The sequence below is a fragment of the Sebastes umbrosus genome, chromosome 11, assembly GCF_015220745.1.
Source record: "Sebastes umbrosus isolate fSebUmb1 chromosome 11, fSebUmb1.pri, whole genome shotgun sequence".
Lineage (NCBI taxonomy): Eukaryota > Metazoa > Chordata > Actinopteri > Perciformes > Sebastidae > Sebastes > Sebastes umbrosus.
This window is the reverse complement of record NC_051279.1, coordinates 35,855-57,136: the sequence shown is the minus strand read 5'-3', so window position 1 is coordinate 57,136 and position 21,282 is coordinate 35,855. Positions and strand designations below refer to the sequence as shown.

The window sequence follows — 21,282 nt, the reverse complement described above, 5'->3', positions numbered from 1 at the left end:
ATCTAAACCTCAAACAGGGCTGCTGATGAATGAAGGCCCACAGTATGTAAGTTAATAACGCTGAGAAATAAACAATGTCAACATATTATTTTCAATAGCTTCAGTGCTACCCACTTTAATATCTTCCCTCAGATAAAGTGACTAATGTTTCTTATCTTCTCCATTTTGTTGTGGATCTTGATTAAAAAACATCCGTCGTCTGTAAATCTCGGCCATTTCTCATGTTTCTTTCTTGGCCAAGCTTTTGTTTATTTGGAGGAAACTACACTGAGACATAGTGGTACACACACACAAATCACACCTACACCTACACACAGGACTGTTTATCAAATGTATATGAATATATGAATGCATGCAGCAGAGTGGCAAAAAGAGGGATGATAACAGAGGCCCAGCCGTGTGGCCTGTTATTCAGATAAAAATCAAGTTAAAACAGTATAATGACAAAGTATTCCTCAATGCAGTATAATCACACAGCTACTTACCGTTGGAGTACCCATCCAGGCCTGGGGCATTCCAAACAGCTCTCGTCTCAACCTTGAGCTCTGAATGCTTTCCTCCGCTGAGAACACCTCTTCTCATTTTTCAGTTTATTGAGATGAAGGAACATTTTTCTTGAAGTAGGCGACGTAATTGCGTTTTTTTTTTGCATTCATAATGTGTTAAATCAGTACCAGCATGATAATATCGGCTTTGCTAGTTCATATAATTCTTAAGTCTTCTAAGAACTAATTTATTTCTAAACTACACAGTGATGAGGATTTGACTTTCTCTGCCATTTAAATAAGACGCCAGCTAATAAGATGCAGTCAGTGACTCAAACATGCCTTGGTGGACATATTAAAGGAACAAGAGAGAGGCAATGTCTAAAAGTGGGTGGCTTATTCAATTTCAGGGTCAAGGGGGTATCTTTATAAAACTGAATCAGGACATGGACAGAACATCGTTCCACTGCTGCAATCACAGTTTAGAGCTTCTCAACACAAGACGAAAGACAAGTGCTCCGTAGTGGTGCAGGAATGAGTCCTCATAGTTAACATTTTAGCACTCGTCTCGAAGTCAATGTTATTTTTGAATGAGTTTTTATGTAGAGGCCTGAAATAAGGTCTGTGGTTAAAACAAACTGAAGAGATTTTAACATAAGAAAACAAACATTCTGTGGGTCTCCCATTCACAGTCTATGGAGCAGCTCCAGACTTTATACCCTATGACAACATATGTTTGAGACTCCGTTCTCTGGTTTGTGGCTTTGAGAGAGAGAGAGTAGATCATGTTCACAAATATTGATTGAACTTTCCTAGACCATATTGGAATTTCTAATTTAGGTAGTGTTCCCCTTTTAAGTCCCATATACATTTAAATGAAGTGTGAGTTTTCATTTCATTTTCTAATTATATACATGAATTACACTAATACACTATTATAGTCCTTTTTTAACTGTATAACACATAAACTTTTCTAAACGTACATTTTGTAATTGTACACTACGTCTTTGGAAGTACATCTTTGATAACTGTATACTCAAGAGGGCAGTATTTACTTTGATCCATGGTGATTCGATATGTATGAGACTATCTGACTCTTCTCTGAGTGTCCTGGTTTATGTTAGGATAACACTTTTTATTGTGATGGTTGAGTCATGCTGTTGCTGAAGCATTCCCCAGAATTAGAAGCTATTATTCATACTTTCTTGCTTTCTAATATGCTTTTAAAATAAAATAAATTGATACAGAACAAAGCCTTTTTTTCTTTTGGATAATCCTGCCCCAATCCAGCCACTTCCTGCTGTTTCAGAAGCCTGTAGGGTGTTTGAGGGCTGCAGCCTATCAGGATGAAGTTAGAGTTTGGTGAACTTTTGTATGTGAGGTCACACTCAGCTAATCCTATTTGTAATCAAGGCTTTCTTCTTTCTCTGGTCCAGAAAAGGACCATGTTGTCTTTGGAGCAATCACAATCACGGTCTATCGCCCGGGGTCAAACTGTGTTGAGTAATTTAGCGTATTAAGTATGCCTGTTTGGTTTGTCGTTGGAACCGCGCTCACCATTCTTTGATGATTAGCCCATGGCTTTGTTTCCACGTCAAGGCTGCTTTTATCAAAGTGTGGTTGTAGGGGTTGTAGAGATGGAACGATAACTGCTGTTGTTTAGAATCTAAACAACAGCAATCCAAACATCTAAACTTTAGATGTTTGGATTAGGGCTGGACGAGATACAGTGAATGGAAGAGCTGGAGTGCCTTTTTCAGGTCCAGTTGATTTATGTTATGTTTTTGTTTAAGCCACAGAATAACACCCTGTATTTAAATCTTATCTTTGAAATGTAACTTAACCTAATGCATGAAATTTCCCTTTTTCCTGATATTAAGATGATTAATCCATCTCTGTGTTTGTCCTTGTCTCCCCTCTGTCTGACTCACTCTGCAGCCCCTGCAGAGCCGTTGCTGTGCAAGTTTGCTGACGGAGGCCAGAAGAAGAGGCAGACCCAGGTCAAATATCCCCAGAATGGCCGACCGTGGACACGGGAAGGAGAGGTGAGGCTTTATACTGTATTTGATAAATCAAATAAAGCTTGCAGAACCCATCGTAAAAGATCCCCTTCAGCAGCCACAGCAGCTTTTTCTAAAAACACACATAGAAAAGGCAAATTGTAACACAAGAACCATGTCTTTCAATCAGTTTGTTACAACATAATCCTTTTTACCCTCTGCCACTATAAAAGAAAGCAACAAAGAATTTCTCCTCAGGCAAAATTATGCCGCAGCAGACGTTTTCTAAATCTCACAGTCAGAATGAGTACACCGTGTCTGCTGAGAAGATTTTAAGAGGAAATAGTAAAGTTAACAAAACCAAAAGTGGTATTATTTCAACTTAGTCACAAGTATAAGTACAGTATATCTACACCCACAAACCTCTTTTAGACCTCTTCCTACTCAGCTTTCTAGCAAAAGCACAACAGTGATCTTATCATAAGAGTGAAATCCTGTTGGATATGGTACCTCACAGAGAACATTACAGGAGGTCTAAAAGGTCATCATTTTCATAAAATATCGGGCTTATGTTCCCTTTGACATCAGTTTCTTTTTCACACTTCATAACCAAGTTTCAATAAGTTGACAGGGCCCCCTACGGGGTCATTATCAGCTTTCATTTCCAATAACATACTGTAGGCCTGAATTAGAGATGCTGCTGACAGTATGAAAGCTGGCATGTGTAAAGATTGTTAAATTTGAAATACAAGGTTTCTGCAAGACCCCAATGCCAAGTTGTTTTTCCTTTTGTTGAAACTCCCACCTCCAGTCTGTCATCTTCAGAAGAAATGAAACCTTGTGCAGCGGATTGAAAGCAGATTGACGGTTGCACAATGTGGGGAGTTCAGAAGTTGTTAGTGTCGATACCAAAGCTTTAATTTACAGAACAAGAGAAAGTGAATAATAATGTCGCCACCCACGCACCGAGTGCAGTTTTTAACAGTTTCCCAACATTTGCATTACATGGAGGTTGGGAAAGAGCAGGGTGGTGAAGTGAAATGAAATGGAACCAGGCTGAAACAAATGTGTGCTGAAAGAAGAGCCGCCACAACAACAACAGGATGCCACAGTATGTGCATGAGTGTCATGTGTGTAGCAGGCACAGACCACATCAGGGCTCAGTTCATAGTGATGCTTTCTCTCTATCCTGTTGTCAGCTTTTTATTTAAAATAAATGATCAGCGCTTTCAGTGAGATTCCTCACACATTTGTCAGTGGCCCAAATCCTGACAAGCTCCACTTGGCCTTGCTGAGGAAAAGCATCTCTTCAGAGGTTTATGCAGAGGTTTGTTTGAGCCAGGTCTCCGAGTCTAGGCAGAGGTTTGTCTGAGCCAGGTCTCCGAGTCTAGGCAGAGGTTTGTCTGAGCCAGGTGTCCGAGTCCAGGCAGAGGTTTGTCTGAGCCAGGTCTCCGAGTCTAGGCAGAGGTTTGTCTGAGCCAGGTGTCCGAGTCCAGGCAGAGGTTTGTCTGAGCCAGGTCTCCGAGTCTAGGCAGAGGTTTGTCTGAGCCAGGTGTCCGAGTCCAGGCAGAGGTTTGTCTGAGCCAGGTCTCCGAATCCAGGCAGAGGTTTGTCTGAGCCAGGTCTCCGAGTCTAGGCAGACTGGCCGTGGAGGTGCTTAGCAGGGCCTCACTGGGTCCTCACTGGGTCCTCACTAGGTCCACACTGGGTCCTCACTGGGTCCTCACTAGGTCCTCACTGGGTCCTCACTGGGGCCTCACTGGGTCCTCACTGGGGCCTCACTGGGTCCTCACTGGGGCCTCACTGGGTCCTCACTGGGCCTCACAGGGTCCTCACTGGGTCCTCACTGGGTCCTCACTGGGGCCTCACTGGGTCCTCACTGGGGCCTCACTGGGGCCTCACTGGGTCCTCACTGGGTCCTCACTGGGTCCTCACTGGGGCCTCACTGGGTCCTCACTGGGGCCTCACTGGGTCCTCACTGGGTCCTCACTGGGTCCTCACTGGGGCCTCACTGGGGCCTCACTGGGTCCTCACTGGGCCTCACAGGGTCCTCACTGGGGCCTCACTGGGTCCTCACTGGGTCCTCACTGGGCCTCACAGGGTCCTCACTGGGTCAGCCGACCCGAATCTCCTAGAACCCCTCACTCCTAAATGAGTCTTACCTCGGGACTGTGACATGAGCATGTATTACACACACAATCACTCACACATATAACAACACACAATCACTCACACATATAACAACACACAATCACTCACACATATAACCACACACAATCTCTCACACACATAACAACACACAATCTCTCACACATATAACAACACACAATCTCTCACACACATAACAACACACATAACAACACACAATACATGAGCTCATATAACAACACACAATCACTCACACATATAACAACACACAATCACTCACACACATAACAACACACAATCTCTCACACACAAAACAACACACAATCTCTCACACACATAACAACACACAATCACTCACACATGTAACAACACACAATCATTCACACATATAACAACACACATAAGATACAGCCCCCCGCTTCTACATAAGAAGAGACACAAACTAAGATGTCTCTTTGTAGTTGTTTTGTTTACCTGTGTAGTTGTTTTATGTCTCTTTGTAGTTGCTGTGTGTACCTTTATAGTTGTTTTATGTCTCTTTGTAGTTGCCGTGTGTACCTTTATAGTTGTTTTATGTCTCTTTGTAGATGCTGTGTGTACCTTTGTATTTGTTTTATGTCTCTTTGTAGTTGCTTTGTATACCTGTGTAGTTGTTTTATGTCTCTTTGTAGTCAGTTTTTGTCTCTTTGTAGTTGCTGTGTGTACCTTTATAGTTGTTTTATGTCTCTTTGTAGTTGTTTTACGTCTCTTTGTAGTTGCTGTGTGTACCTTTGTATTTGTTTTATGTCTCTTTGTAGTTGCTTTGTATACCTGTGTAGTTGTTTTATGTCTCTTTGTAGTCAGTTTTTGTCTCTTTGTAGTTGCTGTGTGTACCTTTATAGTTGTTTTATCTCTTTGTAGTTGTTTTATGTCTCTTTGTAGTTGCTGTGTGTACCTTTGTAGTTGTTTTATGTCTCTCTGTAGTTGTTTTATGTCTCTTTGTAGTTGTTTTATGTCTCTTTGTAGTTGCTGTGTACCTTTATAGTTGTTTTATGTCTCTTTGTAGTTGTTTTATGTCTCTTTGTAGTCGTTTTATGTCTCTTTGTAGTTGCTGTGTGTACCTTTATAGTTGTTTTATGTCTCTTTGTAGTTGCTATGTGTACCTTTATAGTTGTTTTATGTCTCTTTGTAGTCGTTTTATGTCTCTTTGTAGTTGCTTTGTGTACCTTTGTAGTTGTTTTATGTCTCTTTGTAGTCGTTTTATGTCTCTTTGTAGTTGCTTTGTGTACCTTTGTAGTTGTTTTATGTCTCTTTGTAGTCGTTTTATGTCTCTTTGTAGTTGCTTTGTGTACCTTTGTAGTTGTTTTATGTCTCTTTGTAGTCGTTTTATGTCTCTTTGTAGTTCAATTCAATTCAATTTATTTTTGTATAGCGTCAAATCACAACAGAAGTTATCTGGAGACTCATATATATAGAGCAGGTCTATGACCGTACACCAGAGTTTAGAGACCCAACAGGATCCACCAAGCGCACTGTGGCCAGGAACAACTCCCCGATTACTGGGAAGAAACCTGGAGCAGAACCGGGCGCAGGGCGGGCGGCCATCTGCCGAGACCGGATGGGGGGATAGATAGATAGATAGATAGATAGAGAGAGAGAGAGAGAGAGAGAGAGAGAGAGAGAGAGAGAGAGAGAGAGAGAGAGAGAAGCAGCCACAATAATAGCGTAGCAGCTGTAATAGCTAATACAAGTAGGACTGATAACACAAAACCAATAGTGGTGGATGGAAAGAGTGATAATACAACTATCGGAATTGATGTCATTGGGTCGTCCCCAGACGGGCTTTCAAGTGGAGCTTCCAGCTGTCTCAGTCCACCATACATCTGGCTAGCTCGCCAGCACTGTCCAGCATCTCTCAGTACGTCCATGTGTGTTGGTGTGGGACGTCCCTGTGATCGATGCCCGTGCGTTGTTGCTGTGTACCTTTATAGTTGTTTTATGTCTCTTTGTAGTTGCTGTGTGTACCTGTGTAGTTGTTTTATGTCTCTTTGTAGTCAGTTTTTGTCTCTTTGTAGTTGCTGTGTGTACCTGTATAGTTGTTTTATGTCTCTTTGTAGTCAGTTTTTGTCTTTTTGTAGTTGTTTTGTGTCTCTTTGTAGTTGTTTTGTGTTTCTTTGTAGTTGTTTTGTGTTTCTCTGTAGTTGTTTTGTGTTTCTTTGTAGTTGTTTTGTGTTTCTTTGTAGTTGTTTTGTATTTCTTTGTAGTTGTTTTGTGTTTCTTTGTAGTTGTTTTGTGTTTCTCTGTAGTTGTTTTGTGTTTCTTTGTAGTTGTTTTGTGTTTCTCTGTAGTTGTTTTGTGTTTTTTTGTAGTTGTTTTGTGTCTCTCTGGAGTCATTTTTTGTCTTTTTGTAGTTGTTTTGTGTCTCCCTGTAGTCATTTTATGTCTTTTTGTAGTTGTTTTGTGTCTCTCTGTAGTCATTTTTGTCTATTTGTAGTCATTTTATGTCTCTTTGTAGTTGTTTTGCAGTTTTTTGTCATTGTTTTGCATCTCTTTCATTTGATTGTCTTTCCAACAAGAGCTGTTAACACTAACAGTCACCTCAGACAGATGCTCTGGTTCCAGGGCCCCCCTGACCCTTTGGGCCCCGGGGCCTGTTCCAGGTAGGTCCATTCAATAATCCATCCAGAAGGAGACAGTGTGAAGGGTTAGGGTTAGGGTTAACAAACACAGAGAGATAGATGAGTGTTACATCTCTACACATTAGTGCACTAATACTGGCATTATGCAGCAGTGAGGAATGTCGTCCAGTCTTTGCTGTTCAATGAAGGAAACTTAGAGGACAAGATGCAAACATTGAAATGTTCTAACTCTGGCTCAGAAATCTTCTGTTCAAAAAGACAATTCACGGGAAACAGCAGTGAATACAGATTCAGCTCAAGGTGAAAACTAATGTAGTTTTTACCTGCTTTAAATCAGCTGTTTGTTTAAGAGCTGGTATGAAAATGAATCATGGGCTTTGGAATGATTAATTTTTTCTATTTGTTATCATCAATCTCTGCAGTCTATATTCCCCCAGTCTTGGCTAGAAACTGTGTTTGGGGAACAAACAAACATTGCAGCAAAGTTCAGGATCAAAATACACTTTCAACTCATGTGCGCCAATTTGGAGAGAAGAGACTTGTGTGGAATATAGAACAAGTCCAAATGACTTGTGTTGGGCTGCAGATAGGAGAGGAGGGGGGGTGAAAGATAGAGTGAAAGATTAGAGGACGAAAACACTATTGTTGCTTTAAGTTTGTTCCAACATTGCCAAGAGTCAGTCAAAGCCCAGCAGCGAGAAGTACAGTCTCATTCATTAGCACAAAGACACAGATAGAAAACATATGGAGAGTCAGAGAAGTGTCACTTAATGATAAACACTTGACTTAATAGAGACAACATTTAATGGAGAGGAGGAGAAAGAGAGTACTTAAATAGCTTTGAGTTTCTTCTGATGCTGATATAATGCAGAAAAACTGAGTATTGTAGTAATAAGTGAGCCCTGTAACTGGTGCTATATCTATATCTATATATCTATATCTATATATATCTATATATATCTATATATGCTGATCGCTATAGGAAGATGACAGTATGGTGTCTGCTTGTTGTTCCATTAGAAGTGCTTCTTGATGTATCGTGGATCGATATTTAGAGTTAAAAAATGATGACATTATGCACAGTGGAGCTGAAAACTGATGCACAATATTAAGTACATATTTACAATTGTCTCCCAAACTGTGAGAGTTTTTTTTTATTTTAGCAAGCTGACATCAGTGAAATTAAGTTTGTGCTTGTTTTGACTCATCGAGTAGTTTTGGTGCATTTTGGTCAGTTTCCTGACTGTCAGTTTCCTGACTGTCAGTACAGATGTTTGCTGTGACAACAAGCACCAACTGTGAGTCTGACAGCTCAGACAGACTGGTTTCAAAACCTACCAGGAACTTCACTTTCTCTCATTTTCCTCCAGATTGTCTCCTTTCTGTTCCTTTGTGCGTTCACAAAGCCGTGAAATCGGCAAATAGGGAATAACAGCTCATTTTCACTAAATCTGAAACGTGTTCAACTCAAGCAGTTCAGTTCATGGCGTCCAGTGTTGGTTTGCTTTCTATTGACTTTGTGTGCATATATTCCACCTCGTAATATCTTAATATCCCTTCATGTTGTTCCTGAACAACAGCGTTTACCACATCTGGTTTGAAAAGGTGTTTGGAGAAAGTTGGTCCAATCAAGACATTTCTTATTCTGCCTATTTTCATATAGCTAAGAATCATATTGTAAAACAAGTTAATTTATATTTATTATTTTTTTTTTGTTGCTTTTTTTTTTTTTTTAGCAAAATCTAGAACAATATGAGATATATTAGATATGAAATGAGATATAAATGAGAAATCTTCTGCTTTATGTTATTTTCAGTCAAACTTAGTTTAAAATATTATGAGTGCATTGAAACAGGACCATTCCTGTTATGCAGTAACACTATCAGGGCTGTAGTAATCATTTTGGGTATTTTACTATACCAACAGGATAAGTACAGCTTTAAGTGGTCCACAGGCTCACACACATTCATGCAGAGTGATTCTATTGTACATGAGTGCTTTTAACTGGCTCATTTGAGAGTTTTGTGCTACTGAGGACATCATCACTTGTTCTTTATTTAGCAGGTCTTTTTATCCCACTCACTTGTTTATACTGTTGAATTTTATGTCAAAGCTTTTGTGTTCATTGTTTATTTTACATCATGAATCACTTCTCCTCTCTGCTGTCTCTCCACCTCTCAATTAATTACCTTCATTGGCTTGTTCATTTGAGGCAATATTGCTGTCAGTTTACACCATCAAATAACCGTTTACACATCACTATCGTAATGAGAGAGTTAACTCATATCACTTCTTTTAACCTTTGGGTGTATATGTTTCTCTCTTCATCTTTTTCTCCAGAGTGGTATGACGTTGACGTACGATCCCACCGCGATGCAGAACGGGTAGGTGGACAGTTTTTTTCTCAGATTTACAAACTGTGTCGACAACTTTGGATATCCTCAAACTTTACTTTTGATTCACATCCCATCCAAATGTTTGTAAAGCACCTGTTTGTGAGCCTTTACAAACCTCACACCTCCCCACACCAGCAAAGCATCACACATCAGCCAACCACAAGCACTAATATGCAAATGAGCACTTGCATGCAAATGAGCAGACCACAAACATGCACGCATATTTAAACACACACACACACACACACACACACACACACACACACTCTGTCTCTTACCCTGTCCACGCTCTTGCCCTCGTTCTCACATCTGACTGGTGCAGATGGGGTATTTATTTATGCACCTATGCATACAAGCTGTCAGACATGTAGCTTTTGATTGCAGACAGGGAAGTTGGGCGGTGTTGCAGTGCCGCTGTAAGACTTTCGTCAGCTGAGGCTATCTGCAGTTCTCTCAGGCTGAGCGCAGAGCGCCGAGTGTCTGCCTGTTTCGGGGGGAAATTGGAGATCGGCCCTGTCTGCTAGGAATGCTGCTGGTGATGCGATCCCAAGAGACGCTTCCCTCCAGCTCTGTGTTTCTCCTCTCCTCCTTCTTGTCGACTCAGTCCTCCTTACTCTTTGTATTTCTACTTTCCCTTTTCCTACCCCTCTTCTTTACTGTCCACATTTCACTTCCCTTTACCTTCTTCATATCACCTTTAAACCAGTCCTCTTCTGCTTGTCTGGCATTAACCAAACTTTCCTCTATTCCCCTTCTTCTACACATTGTTGTCCCTTTCTTCTTCTATTTCCTACTCTCCAAAGTCAAGCAGATGATTTACTTTAAGTCATCTCTGGTGTCTTTGTGTATGTATGTGTGTGTGTGTGTGTGTGTATGTATGTATGTGTGTGTGTGTGTGTGTGCGTGCGTGCATGCGTGCGTGCGTGTGTGTGCCCCCTCGACCTCTCTTCCGAGGTCATCGGAGCTCCTTCCGGCGAAGCGCTAAATGACTGTGAAATGCTAATGCAGCTAATTAGAGAGGCGAAAAAGCAGGAAGGGAAGGGGGCTGAATAAAGAGGGAGGGCCGGGCGGGGTCAAGAGGAGGGCAAAGGCAAAAATAAAGTCAGCCCAAGGAGAGGGGAAGGTTTGCGAGTCTTTCCAAGCTTGAGGACGGCTGGTTTCTAGGGTCTGATGCCAATCTGATGTTAGTGGAAACATGTGTCCCAACCAGCCAGACTGCTTTGGCTTCTAGCCTGTCCTCTCTTTTATCAGGGAGACAAAATTCACTTTCTCTGGCTCTCCTTTTCTCCTATCTGGTCTGTTTGCTCTCCATCCTTCTCTCTCTTTCTTCCTGCTTCTGTTCTTACCTCTCCTACTCTGCCTTTCTATCTTTCTGTCTTCTCGTTCCTCTGTGTCTCCTGCCCACACATGCACATACAAATATATATATTTTAGCATGCTCCCCCACATTTCTCCGCCGAAAAGTCACAGAGGTCGGCACTAAATCATTCGCTAATTTTTCAGGGCAAACTCCTGACAGTGCGTCTAGGTCACGCCAGGGATTCACGGAGAGGTTTTAAATTCAATCCTGTAGTAATGTGCTGTTAGTGTATTGTTTAAACAGCCGTGCTGGAGTCTCTATTGACAGCGTGCTGCTCAGGGCTAATAGCCTCCATCAATAACCTTGGATCTGTCCTCTACCTACTATTTCTCTCTCTCAATACACATCACTCTAATGAAAATACAATAAACACAATCAGAGAAGCATATTGAATAACCGGGCTGCGTTCACTCATTTATATTCATCAATGACAGTAATACAGTATCTCTAATGCAAGTCATACATTAATTGTACAGTGAAAAAAAATAGATCCACACTACATGATCAGCTGAAGAGTGTTTTTTTTTCTTGTCTCTGGTCACCACATCGACAAACATATACTTTACTATATATCTGTCCAAACTTTTCAATTTCAAGTGAGGTTGAAACACATCATTAAATGCAGACATACAATGCTATTGCTCAATGGACACGAGGCTATGCTTTACCCAACCTTTGGACCTCACTTCCCCCTCGCAGCCGCACACTGGACATTACAGAAAACTGCTCTTAAAACCCATCATTTAAATCTAGGTTACACTCTTTAACTGCAACAACTGCATCTTATTTTATACCGATTTGAACTCATTGCTGAGCTAAGCTCTGTTGCTTATTGTACGTCTTATTGTTGATTTCATTGATGTTTTATTACTGGTGCTTTGCAGCTTATTGTATGTCTTATTCTAGATTTTGGGTGCCATTACAGGTGCCATTAAGTATTATTATTATTGTTATTATTATTATTATTATTATACTTAAAGGTACAGTGTGTAGAATTTGGCGGCATCTAGTAGTGTAGTTGCACAATGCAACCAACTGAGTACCCCTCCACTCACTCCTCCCTTTCCAAGACTGCGTTAACGTGACCCACCGAGTGCAAAACCGTGGTAACGCCGTTCGCCTCAGCGCCCTTACCATAACAACACTACTTTAGGAGCAACGGAAGTCAGACATTAGCTGGCCGTACCACGGTTCTACACTCTGCAGCTCACGTTATCGCAGCGTGTCGGAGAACTACGGTGGCCTTTAGGTAACGTAAAAATGTAAAAGTCTCTCTCTAGAGCCAGAGTTTGGTTTGTCCGTTCTGGGCTTCTGTAGAAACATGGTGGAGCAACATGGAGGAATCCGTGAAGAGGACCCGCTCCCTTTGTAGATATGAAGGACTCATTCTAAGCTGATGAAACCACAACAATTCTTGGTTTCAGGTGATTATATTATATATAATGAATATTATATTCCATTTCTGCTAATAGATCCCCTGAAATGTTACACACTGGACCTTTAAAGGTGCAAATGTAAAGTTAAAGAAAATCAATGTCCCTTCAAGGAGTTCAAGGAAAATGTAAGTAAGCTGAGCCAGTGTCAACACGCCAAAGATAGAACACACAATCAGCCTGCGTATGAGCCAGAGCTGAGCCTTGGCAAGAGAAAATATATAGCACTAATAATTCATGAGTTTTTTCTTTCTGCAGCCAAGGAAGTGAGCCACGTTGTATTGTGGAAAAGTAGAGAGTAACCATTGTAGCTATAATGTACTACTACTTAGGCTTCAACACACCAAGTAGAGCATAAAAAACCCAACAGGGAGGCTGGATGTTCGTGTGAAGCACAATCACGCTCTGGAGCTTATCACAGGCAGTTGGAGACCGACTGCATCCACGAGGCCAGGACTGCAATAGTTTAAAAATACCTGAGGGTTTGTATCTCGCAGCTGGGTTCAACGCTGCTCGTGCTATCGCTGACCGAACAAATGTAATGTGAAACAGAGAGTGCAATAACGGAGCAGGTGACCACCTCGGCAACCCATTTCACCCTTGAAATGAGATGTGTGCTGGTGTCACAGTGAAGTAGCACCCATCCATCTATGTGTTCCTGTATCTGGCTGCTTGCTGATCCCGGCTATCATCTCACTTGTAAGAATAGAGTGGATATTCTGTTATGTGTGATGCAGATCTTTATGAATGAAATATAGAAAATGTTAAATAATGTGATATTTGGCAGTAATAGTTTGAAAGTAAACCAACAGTGTGTTTGTTTTTTTAAGTACTTTTCTCACCACTAAGCAAGACTTGATTTGTGTCGAGCACCGTTTTCTACAGTCGTGGCTATGTTAGAGATAGATAGGGATAGATGGGGGAGGGCTTCTCTCTGTCTCTGCCTCTCTCTTTCTCCCCTCCCTTGCTCCATTATTCAGTCAACAGACACTTTGGGATCGATCGGGCACAGCAACACGGCCTGGCGGATGAAACATGTCCTCTCTAGGTACACAATGATAAATAAAGCACTGCGAGCCACAGCATTCTGCTGCTGCAGGGTTGAAGAGGTGAAATGAAAAAAACAAACAAGATGGAGCAAAATCAGAAGGGCAAACAAAGGTATAGGGAGAGACGCAAACAGAGTGCAAAATGCAGATGTTACAGATGCAGCTTTCTCTGCTAAGTGGAATATGCGTAGGACGGAACATAAAGGGCAATACTGAAATACTTCACCCACTCACACATTAAGGTGATAATTCATTATTATGCATAGCGGTAGAGCAGACTCCTTTGTAACATGACGTGTGCTCCGGTGAGTGTCAAGTCTCGTTCGAAGACGTCTTTGATGGTGTGGCGCAGAGTGAAGCTGTAAAATTTATTGTTTCCATGACAGCCTTGATGATGTCTGAACCATTTTGTCAGCGGTGTCTTGAAGTGCACTGGGTGGTTGAAAACAAAGAGGTACAAAAGGCTCATTTTCACATTTGCATATGACTACATCTGAAGAGCTAAAAGCGTATGCGCAGAGAAGCCTCTTGACTGGTGTCTTTTAACATGCTCTTGGTTTAGCTTTACCCCGCTTCTAAGTTTGCCGATATTAATGATGTCAAAATTAAACCTTTTCTTGTTTGCTTCCATAGGTTTTACTCTTCGCCATACAGCATCTCCACCAATCGGATGATTGCACAGACGTCAATCACGCCCTTCATCGCTGCTTCTCCCGTCTCTACATATCAGGTGTGTGGACCCTCTGAAGTTAGACCAAGCTTTGAGATCCTGTAAGGGCTCCAGAAATTGATAAGGACATCTTGAAGTTGTGTGTTTAGATTAATACCTCTATAGGTTACTTTATGGTTTCTTTATAAAGTCAGGGTACTGTAGGAAAGTGTTTTGTCCTAGCCACTACTGCAAAGCACAACTTCTAGCTTCAGGCATGCATTTTGACTTTGCTATAGCTCTCTGGCCTGCCAACAGATTTAACAAAGCAACAAATGTTCAAAGTCAGACACAGCTCCAATATGGGATCCCAAGGGCATATAATGCAACCTAATAGCAATAGCGAAGTGAAGTTAACAACTCTGTAGAGATACTTGGGAGGGGCGCTTTAGTTTAGTACTGTAGTTGTAAATCTGTGGTTGCAAAGGATAAGTTATATTCTATATTTTTCTCATTGTCAACAAATCCCATGAAAAGACCAAAATCAACAATTAATTGATCCTACTAACAAGTATCGTGTGTGTAGACAGAACTTGCTATGGTCCATAAAGCTCCACCGGACACTATTAACAACACATCAATGAGCCACCGTGGCACATGGGCACATATACCATCCTGCTGCCATAAATACTCACTAGCATACAAAATGTGTCTTAATCCACAGCTGAAAATAGTCCCCAACAAATGCAGTATTTTTTCCTGTTTAAGTGATGTTTGTTAAAAATGACTTCAGAAAATGACTCAGCCTTTTGAGAAAGTGAAGGAAGGAATGGGCCTGTAACACAGAGGATGTGTCTGAAAGTATTGAGAGACGGACTAACACATTGTTGGTTTGGGTCTTTTCATGGGATTTGCTATCACAAAGAAGAATATAGATAAAGAACTGCCTCATCTTGAGCGAAGTTAACAACTTACCTGGGGTTTTGAAATATGAATTGAATATTTTCAGTTGATCCCATCCACAGCAGTTCTGCTCTCTGGTTTCAAAATGAATTTAAAATGTGTTGAATGAACCTCTTTTTCCACTGTTGTCCAGTATTATTATAGTTATATATTATTAGTTATATTATTACAGTATATTATAGTTCCTGAACATACAGGTCAAGCAAGTAGAGCTTTTCTCAGAAAAGACATGAACACATATATTGGGTTATATCAGCTCTCTCCATTCAAGACCACTTTTAGTCTAGCAATGATAAAACACAGGCTCATATTGCAGCACTCCTCCCATCGATCTTTCATTCGTAGGCACAAATCCTCCTTTTGTCTCCCTCTCTCTGTTCCCATGTGTCGCATCCTCTCTCTTCCACACGCACAAACCATACCAATTCATGTCAAAGCTGGTTGCCGACGTAGCTGCGGCTCTTTGAGAGATTGACTCAGTACTTGATCCGCAGTTTGTCAAACACATAGACTTTAAAACAAACACCAGTCCTTCCCCCACAGGTTGTCTCTAGCACGGAGCGCTGCTGTAAACGAGAAAGACGAATGCAAAGACACACCTTCGGCAGTGCAGAATTACACACACAGACACATCCTGCTTTTTGAGGAATTAGCCTGCCTTGCATTATGTTAACTCCCCATAGACAGACACAGGTACGTTAACATACACATGCACTCATAATATAACTCTATACGTGCATACCCTGTTGAACATGTGACAAAGGGGCCTTCGGGGACTGGATCGTCCTCGTGTTAGGGCTGGGCAGTAGGAGATGAAAGTGGTGATTTGTGGCCAAGACAGGCTTTGATGATGAAACCTCCACTGTGCAGCAGTAATTATTAGACTGTATTGCTCTCTGTGGTCTTCATATCCTCTTATAATTACAACATAACATACTGTATAGTGGACCCTCAGTTTCTGCTGTAATATTCTTTAGGACACGCTGCCGTAGGGACCGGGCTCTGAAATAGGCTTGTAAAGACTTGAGCTAATGATTAATTTTCTCTCGTCTCCTCTTTGGTTTTCTCATTTTCGCTCCCTTCCTGTCATCCTGTCTTCCAATTGTCCTTCCTTATTTTCTCTCTTTCTCAATTCTTTATCCACTTACAACAATCTTCTTTTTGATCTTCCCTTTCCTCTCATCTCTCCCTGACCTCCCTACTGCATCCTCCTACTCATGCCCATCCCCTCCTTCTTTAATTACTTTATTTTTTACTTTCTTTCTACTCTCCATATTTCTTCTTCCTTTTCCTTCGCCGTGTCTGGTTTTAATGTCATCACCTCTACCTTTGCTGCATCTTTTTATCTCTCCTCTCCTCCTTTCTTCTCCACAGGTCCAGAGTACATCTTGGATGCCACATCAACAGTATGTTATGCAACCTACGGTAAGTTCTCCTTTATTGTTTGGGTCATCTGTTATCTTTCCACAGTGGAGTCATTTTCTATATTTTCCAGCACTTTTCACTGCCTGGCTGCCACACAAAAAACACAAAGTCATCCATCTTAGAAACCATAGGTCTTGTTTGTGCTCAAATACTCACTATAATTGCTTTGCAACCATATTTAACGTCACAGAATTTGTTTTAATTTTGATCTAATATTTCAGTGCAAATGATGGAGCAAGTCACTGAAGAGTTTGCGACAAGTGCAGCATATGAGAGTCAAACCTAGGTCAGACCAGGAAAATGAAACTTTAGCCCTGAATGTGAGTGTTCCCTGAATGTGAGTGTTCCCTGAATGTGAGTGTTCCCCGGCTGAATCAGCCTGTGAATAACCTCCTTAAAGCAGCTGGCAGAGCTCAGCGGAGCCGAGTCTGAGATCCATAGGAAAAGGCTGCTCCCTGCTGGGTTGAAATGAAACTGCAGGTAGAGCGAAGTGGTAAACATACTGTATATCAAGATAAATGTTAACCTGTAATTACTGGTCATATTTGTACTGTGGATGTATAGCCACGTATATAGCCTGTTACAGTGTAGGTATGTACAGTCAATATACAGGTATATACAGTCAATATACAGGTACACAGCAGATCTACGCTCAGATTCTCTTTCTTCTTCTCTTATACTCTCACACACAAACTTCAAGGTTTCCTTTGCTATCAGCCGAGGACTGTATACAGTTCAAGCCTCTACAGGCTTCGCTCTGAGCTCAGTGTAAAGCCTCAGCTGACGTTGTCTGTCTGACTCACAGTACCTACCCTAGCATACAGTGTATATATTATATATATATATATACAATCTGTACACCTCCATCCAGCTGGAGAACAGATTCCTCTCTTTAATTGTTGAAAGAAATGAGGTTGTTGCCATGTCGGCAGGTGAAAGACCTCTACAGTTCAACCTCACTCACTGGTTGATTTATTTTATTTAAGAAAATGATAGATTCATAGTGTATAGGACCAAACAATAACCTTCAGATGAACAATAAAGCTTAATCACCTCTTAAACATTTATTCATCAGTAGTTCACAGTTCCACTGGTCCGGCTCGTCTACAGTGTACATTAGTCATTTTCTATTATCTTTAGTTCAACTAGCCTGTAAAACATACATTTCATTTTTATACTCATGAGTTTTAATTACAGGCCTTTCCTGAAAAAAGGTTCATGAAACAAGTACACGATCTAATGAGGATTCAGTGATCATGGCTGACAAAAGCCTTCAGACACGTCACATTATACATACATATATATAAACACACACATATATATATATATATATATATATATATGTGTGTGTGTAGTGGAGGAATATGATTAACAGTACAGCCAGCTCCTTTTCTATAGATATTTTTGTTGAAAATAAAGTTGGCTTCTCTTAGAAACAAAACCCTTAGACAGATTTGATCATTTTTATCTCACCACAGTGTTAGTAGACTACTTGGTACCTACAGAATTCAGTTATGCTCCACTGAAATTGTCAGCTAGGAGGCTGGAAGACAGATATGGTATATCAGCCATGCACTGAGGAATTCCAGCAAATTCTGTCACAACACAATAGTTAATTTAGTTCCAAATGTTGTTGTCCCCTCTCTATAGTTCTCTCTTTCTATCTGCCAAACTCCTAAAAACATTCTGTTGTCATGTCTGATTAAAAGGATGTCTGTGAGAGAGGATAATACCCTTCTGTAAATGGCTTTTCAAACAAATGCCCCGCCTAATTATTTGGAAGGCCGCTTGATATGACTGCGTAAGACTTGGGAGAAGACAGACAGAGATGGAAGAGAAGACAGAATAAGGGAATAGGAGAAAGAGAAAATAAATAAATAAGAGAGCTGTGTGTGACAAAGAGAAGGGAACAGGGGAGAGAGGCAGGCGCAGGGAAAGGAGAGGAAAGAAGGGATTACAAAGAATAAAATCGAGAACAAAGAAAAGAAAACAACTGCTGCAGAAAGCATGTCTGGGCTGTGCGCGCCCGTTCCCCAGCCTCGTCTCCGCATAGTCAAAATCCCTGTTAGACAACAAAGGCGAAGGCTAGTCATTGTATTTCCTGGAACCAGAAGAGCTCGGCAAATTAAAGCTGCGTCAGGGAGGGAGACGGAGAGAGACACACAGCGGCTTAATTCTGTTCCTATGGTAGCAGAGGCTTCCTCATCGCTGTGCCTCGGTTAATGACTGGGAACTTCCAGTAATGCCGCGCACTCATTGACACATTTAGGTTGATGCACACAAGCACGCCTCTGCTAATCACTCGGTCAACAGTCCATCAGACAGTTAGAGATTCTTCCATGTTGGGGATGCGTGTCACATCGTTTCACAGATACATACTAAAGAAATACTTAGAATGAGATAAATAAAAACAGTGCCCAGGGATAAATAAAGTGCATGCACTCCCACCACTATATTTACACACACAGACACAAGCATAGGTGTGCACATACACACACACACACACCTATACACACACCGTGAAGTGCCTTAAGGACTGTGTGTTTCCGAGCCTTGGTGAAATGCCCAGATTACTTGAACTCCCTGTCTTTACATCTTAATTAGTGAGAGGATGTCTTTGTGCATAATTACTCACAAATCCCCCTACAGGAAATGAATGCATTACCCTAACCATGCATAGCAAGAAAGAGAGGGAAGGCGGCTTATTGGGGCGCACCGTAATGACACATCCGAAGAATTGGGATTTCAGATCTTCCTGAGTTAAATTGCGATGTTAAACCCATTTGAGCAGACAAAGGGGGCAAAGAATGTGTCGGAATCTGTCTGTCTCGCATACTCATTTATTGCTTACCCCAGGAAGAAAAGATGTCTTGACACATGAAAACATCAACAGGTTCACACGCTCTACCACATACAGTATAATTACACACCAGCTAATGCGAGGTGTCTGCACGCAGTCACACGCAGAGGTAGCAAGTTTAACACTTGTACAGCTGTAAATCAGAGCAGACAATTAGTCATTGTGGGTTTCCTTTTTGCTTTATGCTGCTTTCTCCGTGCACGGAAGCCTGCTGCAATATTGGATGAAGTGATGGAAAGAGAGATGGAGGATGAGAAATCATTAAACAAGAGAGCATAGAAGGATGAAAAGCTTGAGTATTAGCTAGATTCTGGCTGATACATCTACCTGCCGGAGCCAAAGCTTTGTGCAGGTTTGTGGGTAGATCTGTGATGCGTCTGTGTGTGTGTGAGTGTGTGTGTAAGTGTGTAGAAAAAGTGCCACTCATTCACTTGTGATGTTGAAGACAGTGTCGACGGAGCATTTCTGACTGCCAGGCGGCTGTGTTCTTCAAACAGATCTCCCTATGAAGACATCAGTCAGGAGGAAGGGCATTCACCACTGTTAACAGCTCTGACAATCGTGCATGCGTGCGTGCGTGCGTGCGTGCGTGCGTGCGTGCGTGCGTGTGTGTGTGTGCGTGTGTGTGTGTGTGTGTGTGTGTGCGTCCCTGTGAAGCTTGCAGACATAAGGATCTTCACTTACAGATTTGCAGCTCTGACAGACTGTATGTGCCTTCAAGAGGAACGCTACACACAGCTAGAACTTTCATCACTGTGTGTGTGTGTGTGTGTGTGTGTGTGTGTGTGTGTGTGGGTGTGTGTGTGTTTACCTACAGTGTGTGTGCTTGTGTTGTTGCGAGCCTCGCTATGAAACCCAACAGATACAGAGCCGTGAAGACGACTGGCGTATACAGCTGGGCCGGTTCCTATAATAGCTAAATGTAATACCTGTGATCTTCTAACATCCTGTCTCAACATGCAGCTACAGAAGTGCCGACTGCTCTCTGGAGCGATGCTGACACATGTCCACCGATGCCGTCTGGGCTCGTGGGAAGTGCAGTTAAACAGCTATCACAAATGAACAGTGTTTACCTCTGCAGGGATGTTGCCAGGCGAAGAGGAGTCTCCTATTAAACACAGAGCTGTTGAGTTTGTAGCTGAGCCGTACTGGAAAAGTAGAGCTCAGCGTATCAAGGTGTTAGCCGGCATCAAAGCCCTTCACATTGAAGAGATTTACAGTAAAAGCCTTTCTGCTCCATTCAGACGCAGGTTCTGTCAGCCTGCCCTGCGAGCCGGCTGACTGGCTGCATTGCCGTCAAACCGTTCGCAGTCATCAGACTTAACTGGGTTGGAAGTCTTTCTACTAGCTGCATGTCTTAAAAAGATCTTATTGAGCTGTGGAGCAGTAACAACACATCCTTTGGGATGGGTCTACCTTCTCAGTTTGATGTGATTTAAAGGAATAGTTCTGCATCTTCCTGTCCTCCGCCATCCCTCCAGATACCATCTCCTGTGATCGCTTTAAATCATTTAGTTCAGCCGAACTTCATTAACTGTCAGGGTTCCCACACGTCCTGGAAAACCTGGAAAAAAGTTCACAAATGTTCCAGTCATGGAAAACACATGGAAGATGAGAGGAAAAAGTTAAATGTCCTGTAAAATCATTTCACCATTCACTGGTATTTTCCTTCAGCTGAGAATGAACTATTAGGTGATCTATGAGACCTTGTCATCTGAAAGCTGAGCTCTGTTATGTTCAGGATCACATTAACGGGGTATTAAATGGTAGTTGATGGACGAGAGTAGACATAGACTGCACGTCTTTTACATCAGACTTCCACAGAGAGGAACGTATTAGTGTATGGCGTGATCCCTGTCTGTCATTGCAGCTAGATCATCACTGAATATGTCCTTG

The 21,282-nt window shown here is 41.7% G+C and overlaps 1 protein-coding gene across 5 annotated transcripts in view; it reads left to right on the top strand.

Annotated features, from left to right (window-relative positions):
* LOC119496647 (RNA-binding motif, single-stranded-interacting protein 3-like) overlaps positions 1-21,282 on the top strand; it is a 180,658-nt gene that overhangs the window by 154,271 nt on the left and 5,105 nt on the right. For all 5 annotated transcript variants that reach the window (XM_037784105.1, XM_037784108.1, XM_037784107.1 and 2 more), the window contains 4 exons: positions 2,424-2,530; positions 9,592-9,635; positions 14,123-14,219; positions 16,476-16,526. In XM_037784105.1, coding sequence (XP_037640033.1) covers positions 2,424-2,530; positions 9,592-9,635; positions 14,123-14,219; positions 16,476-16,526 — 299 coding nt within the window. The remainder of the gene's footprint in view (positions 1-2,423; positions 2,531-9,591; positions 9,636-14,122; positions 14,220-16,475; positions 16,527-21,282) is intronic.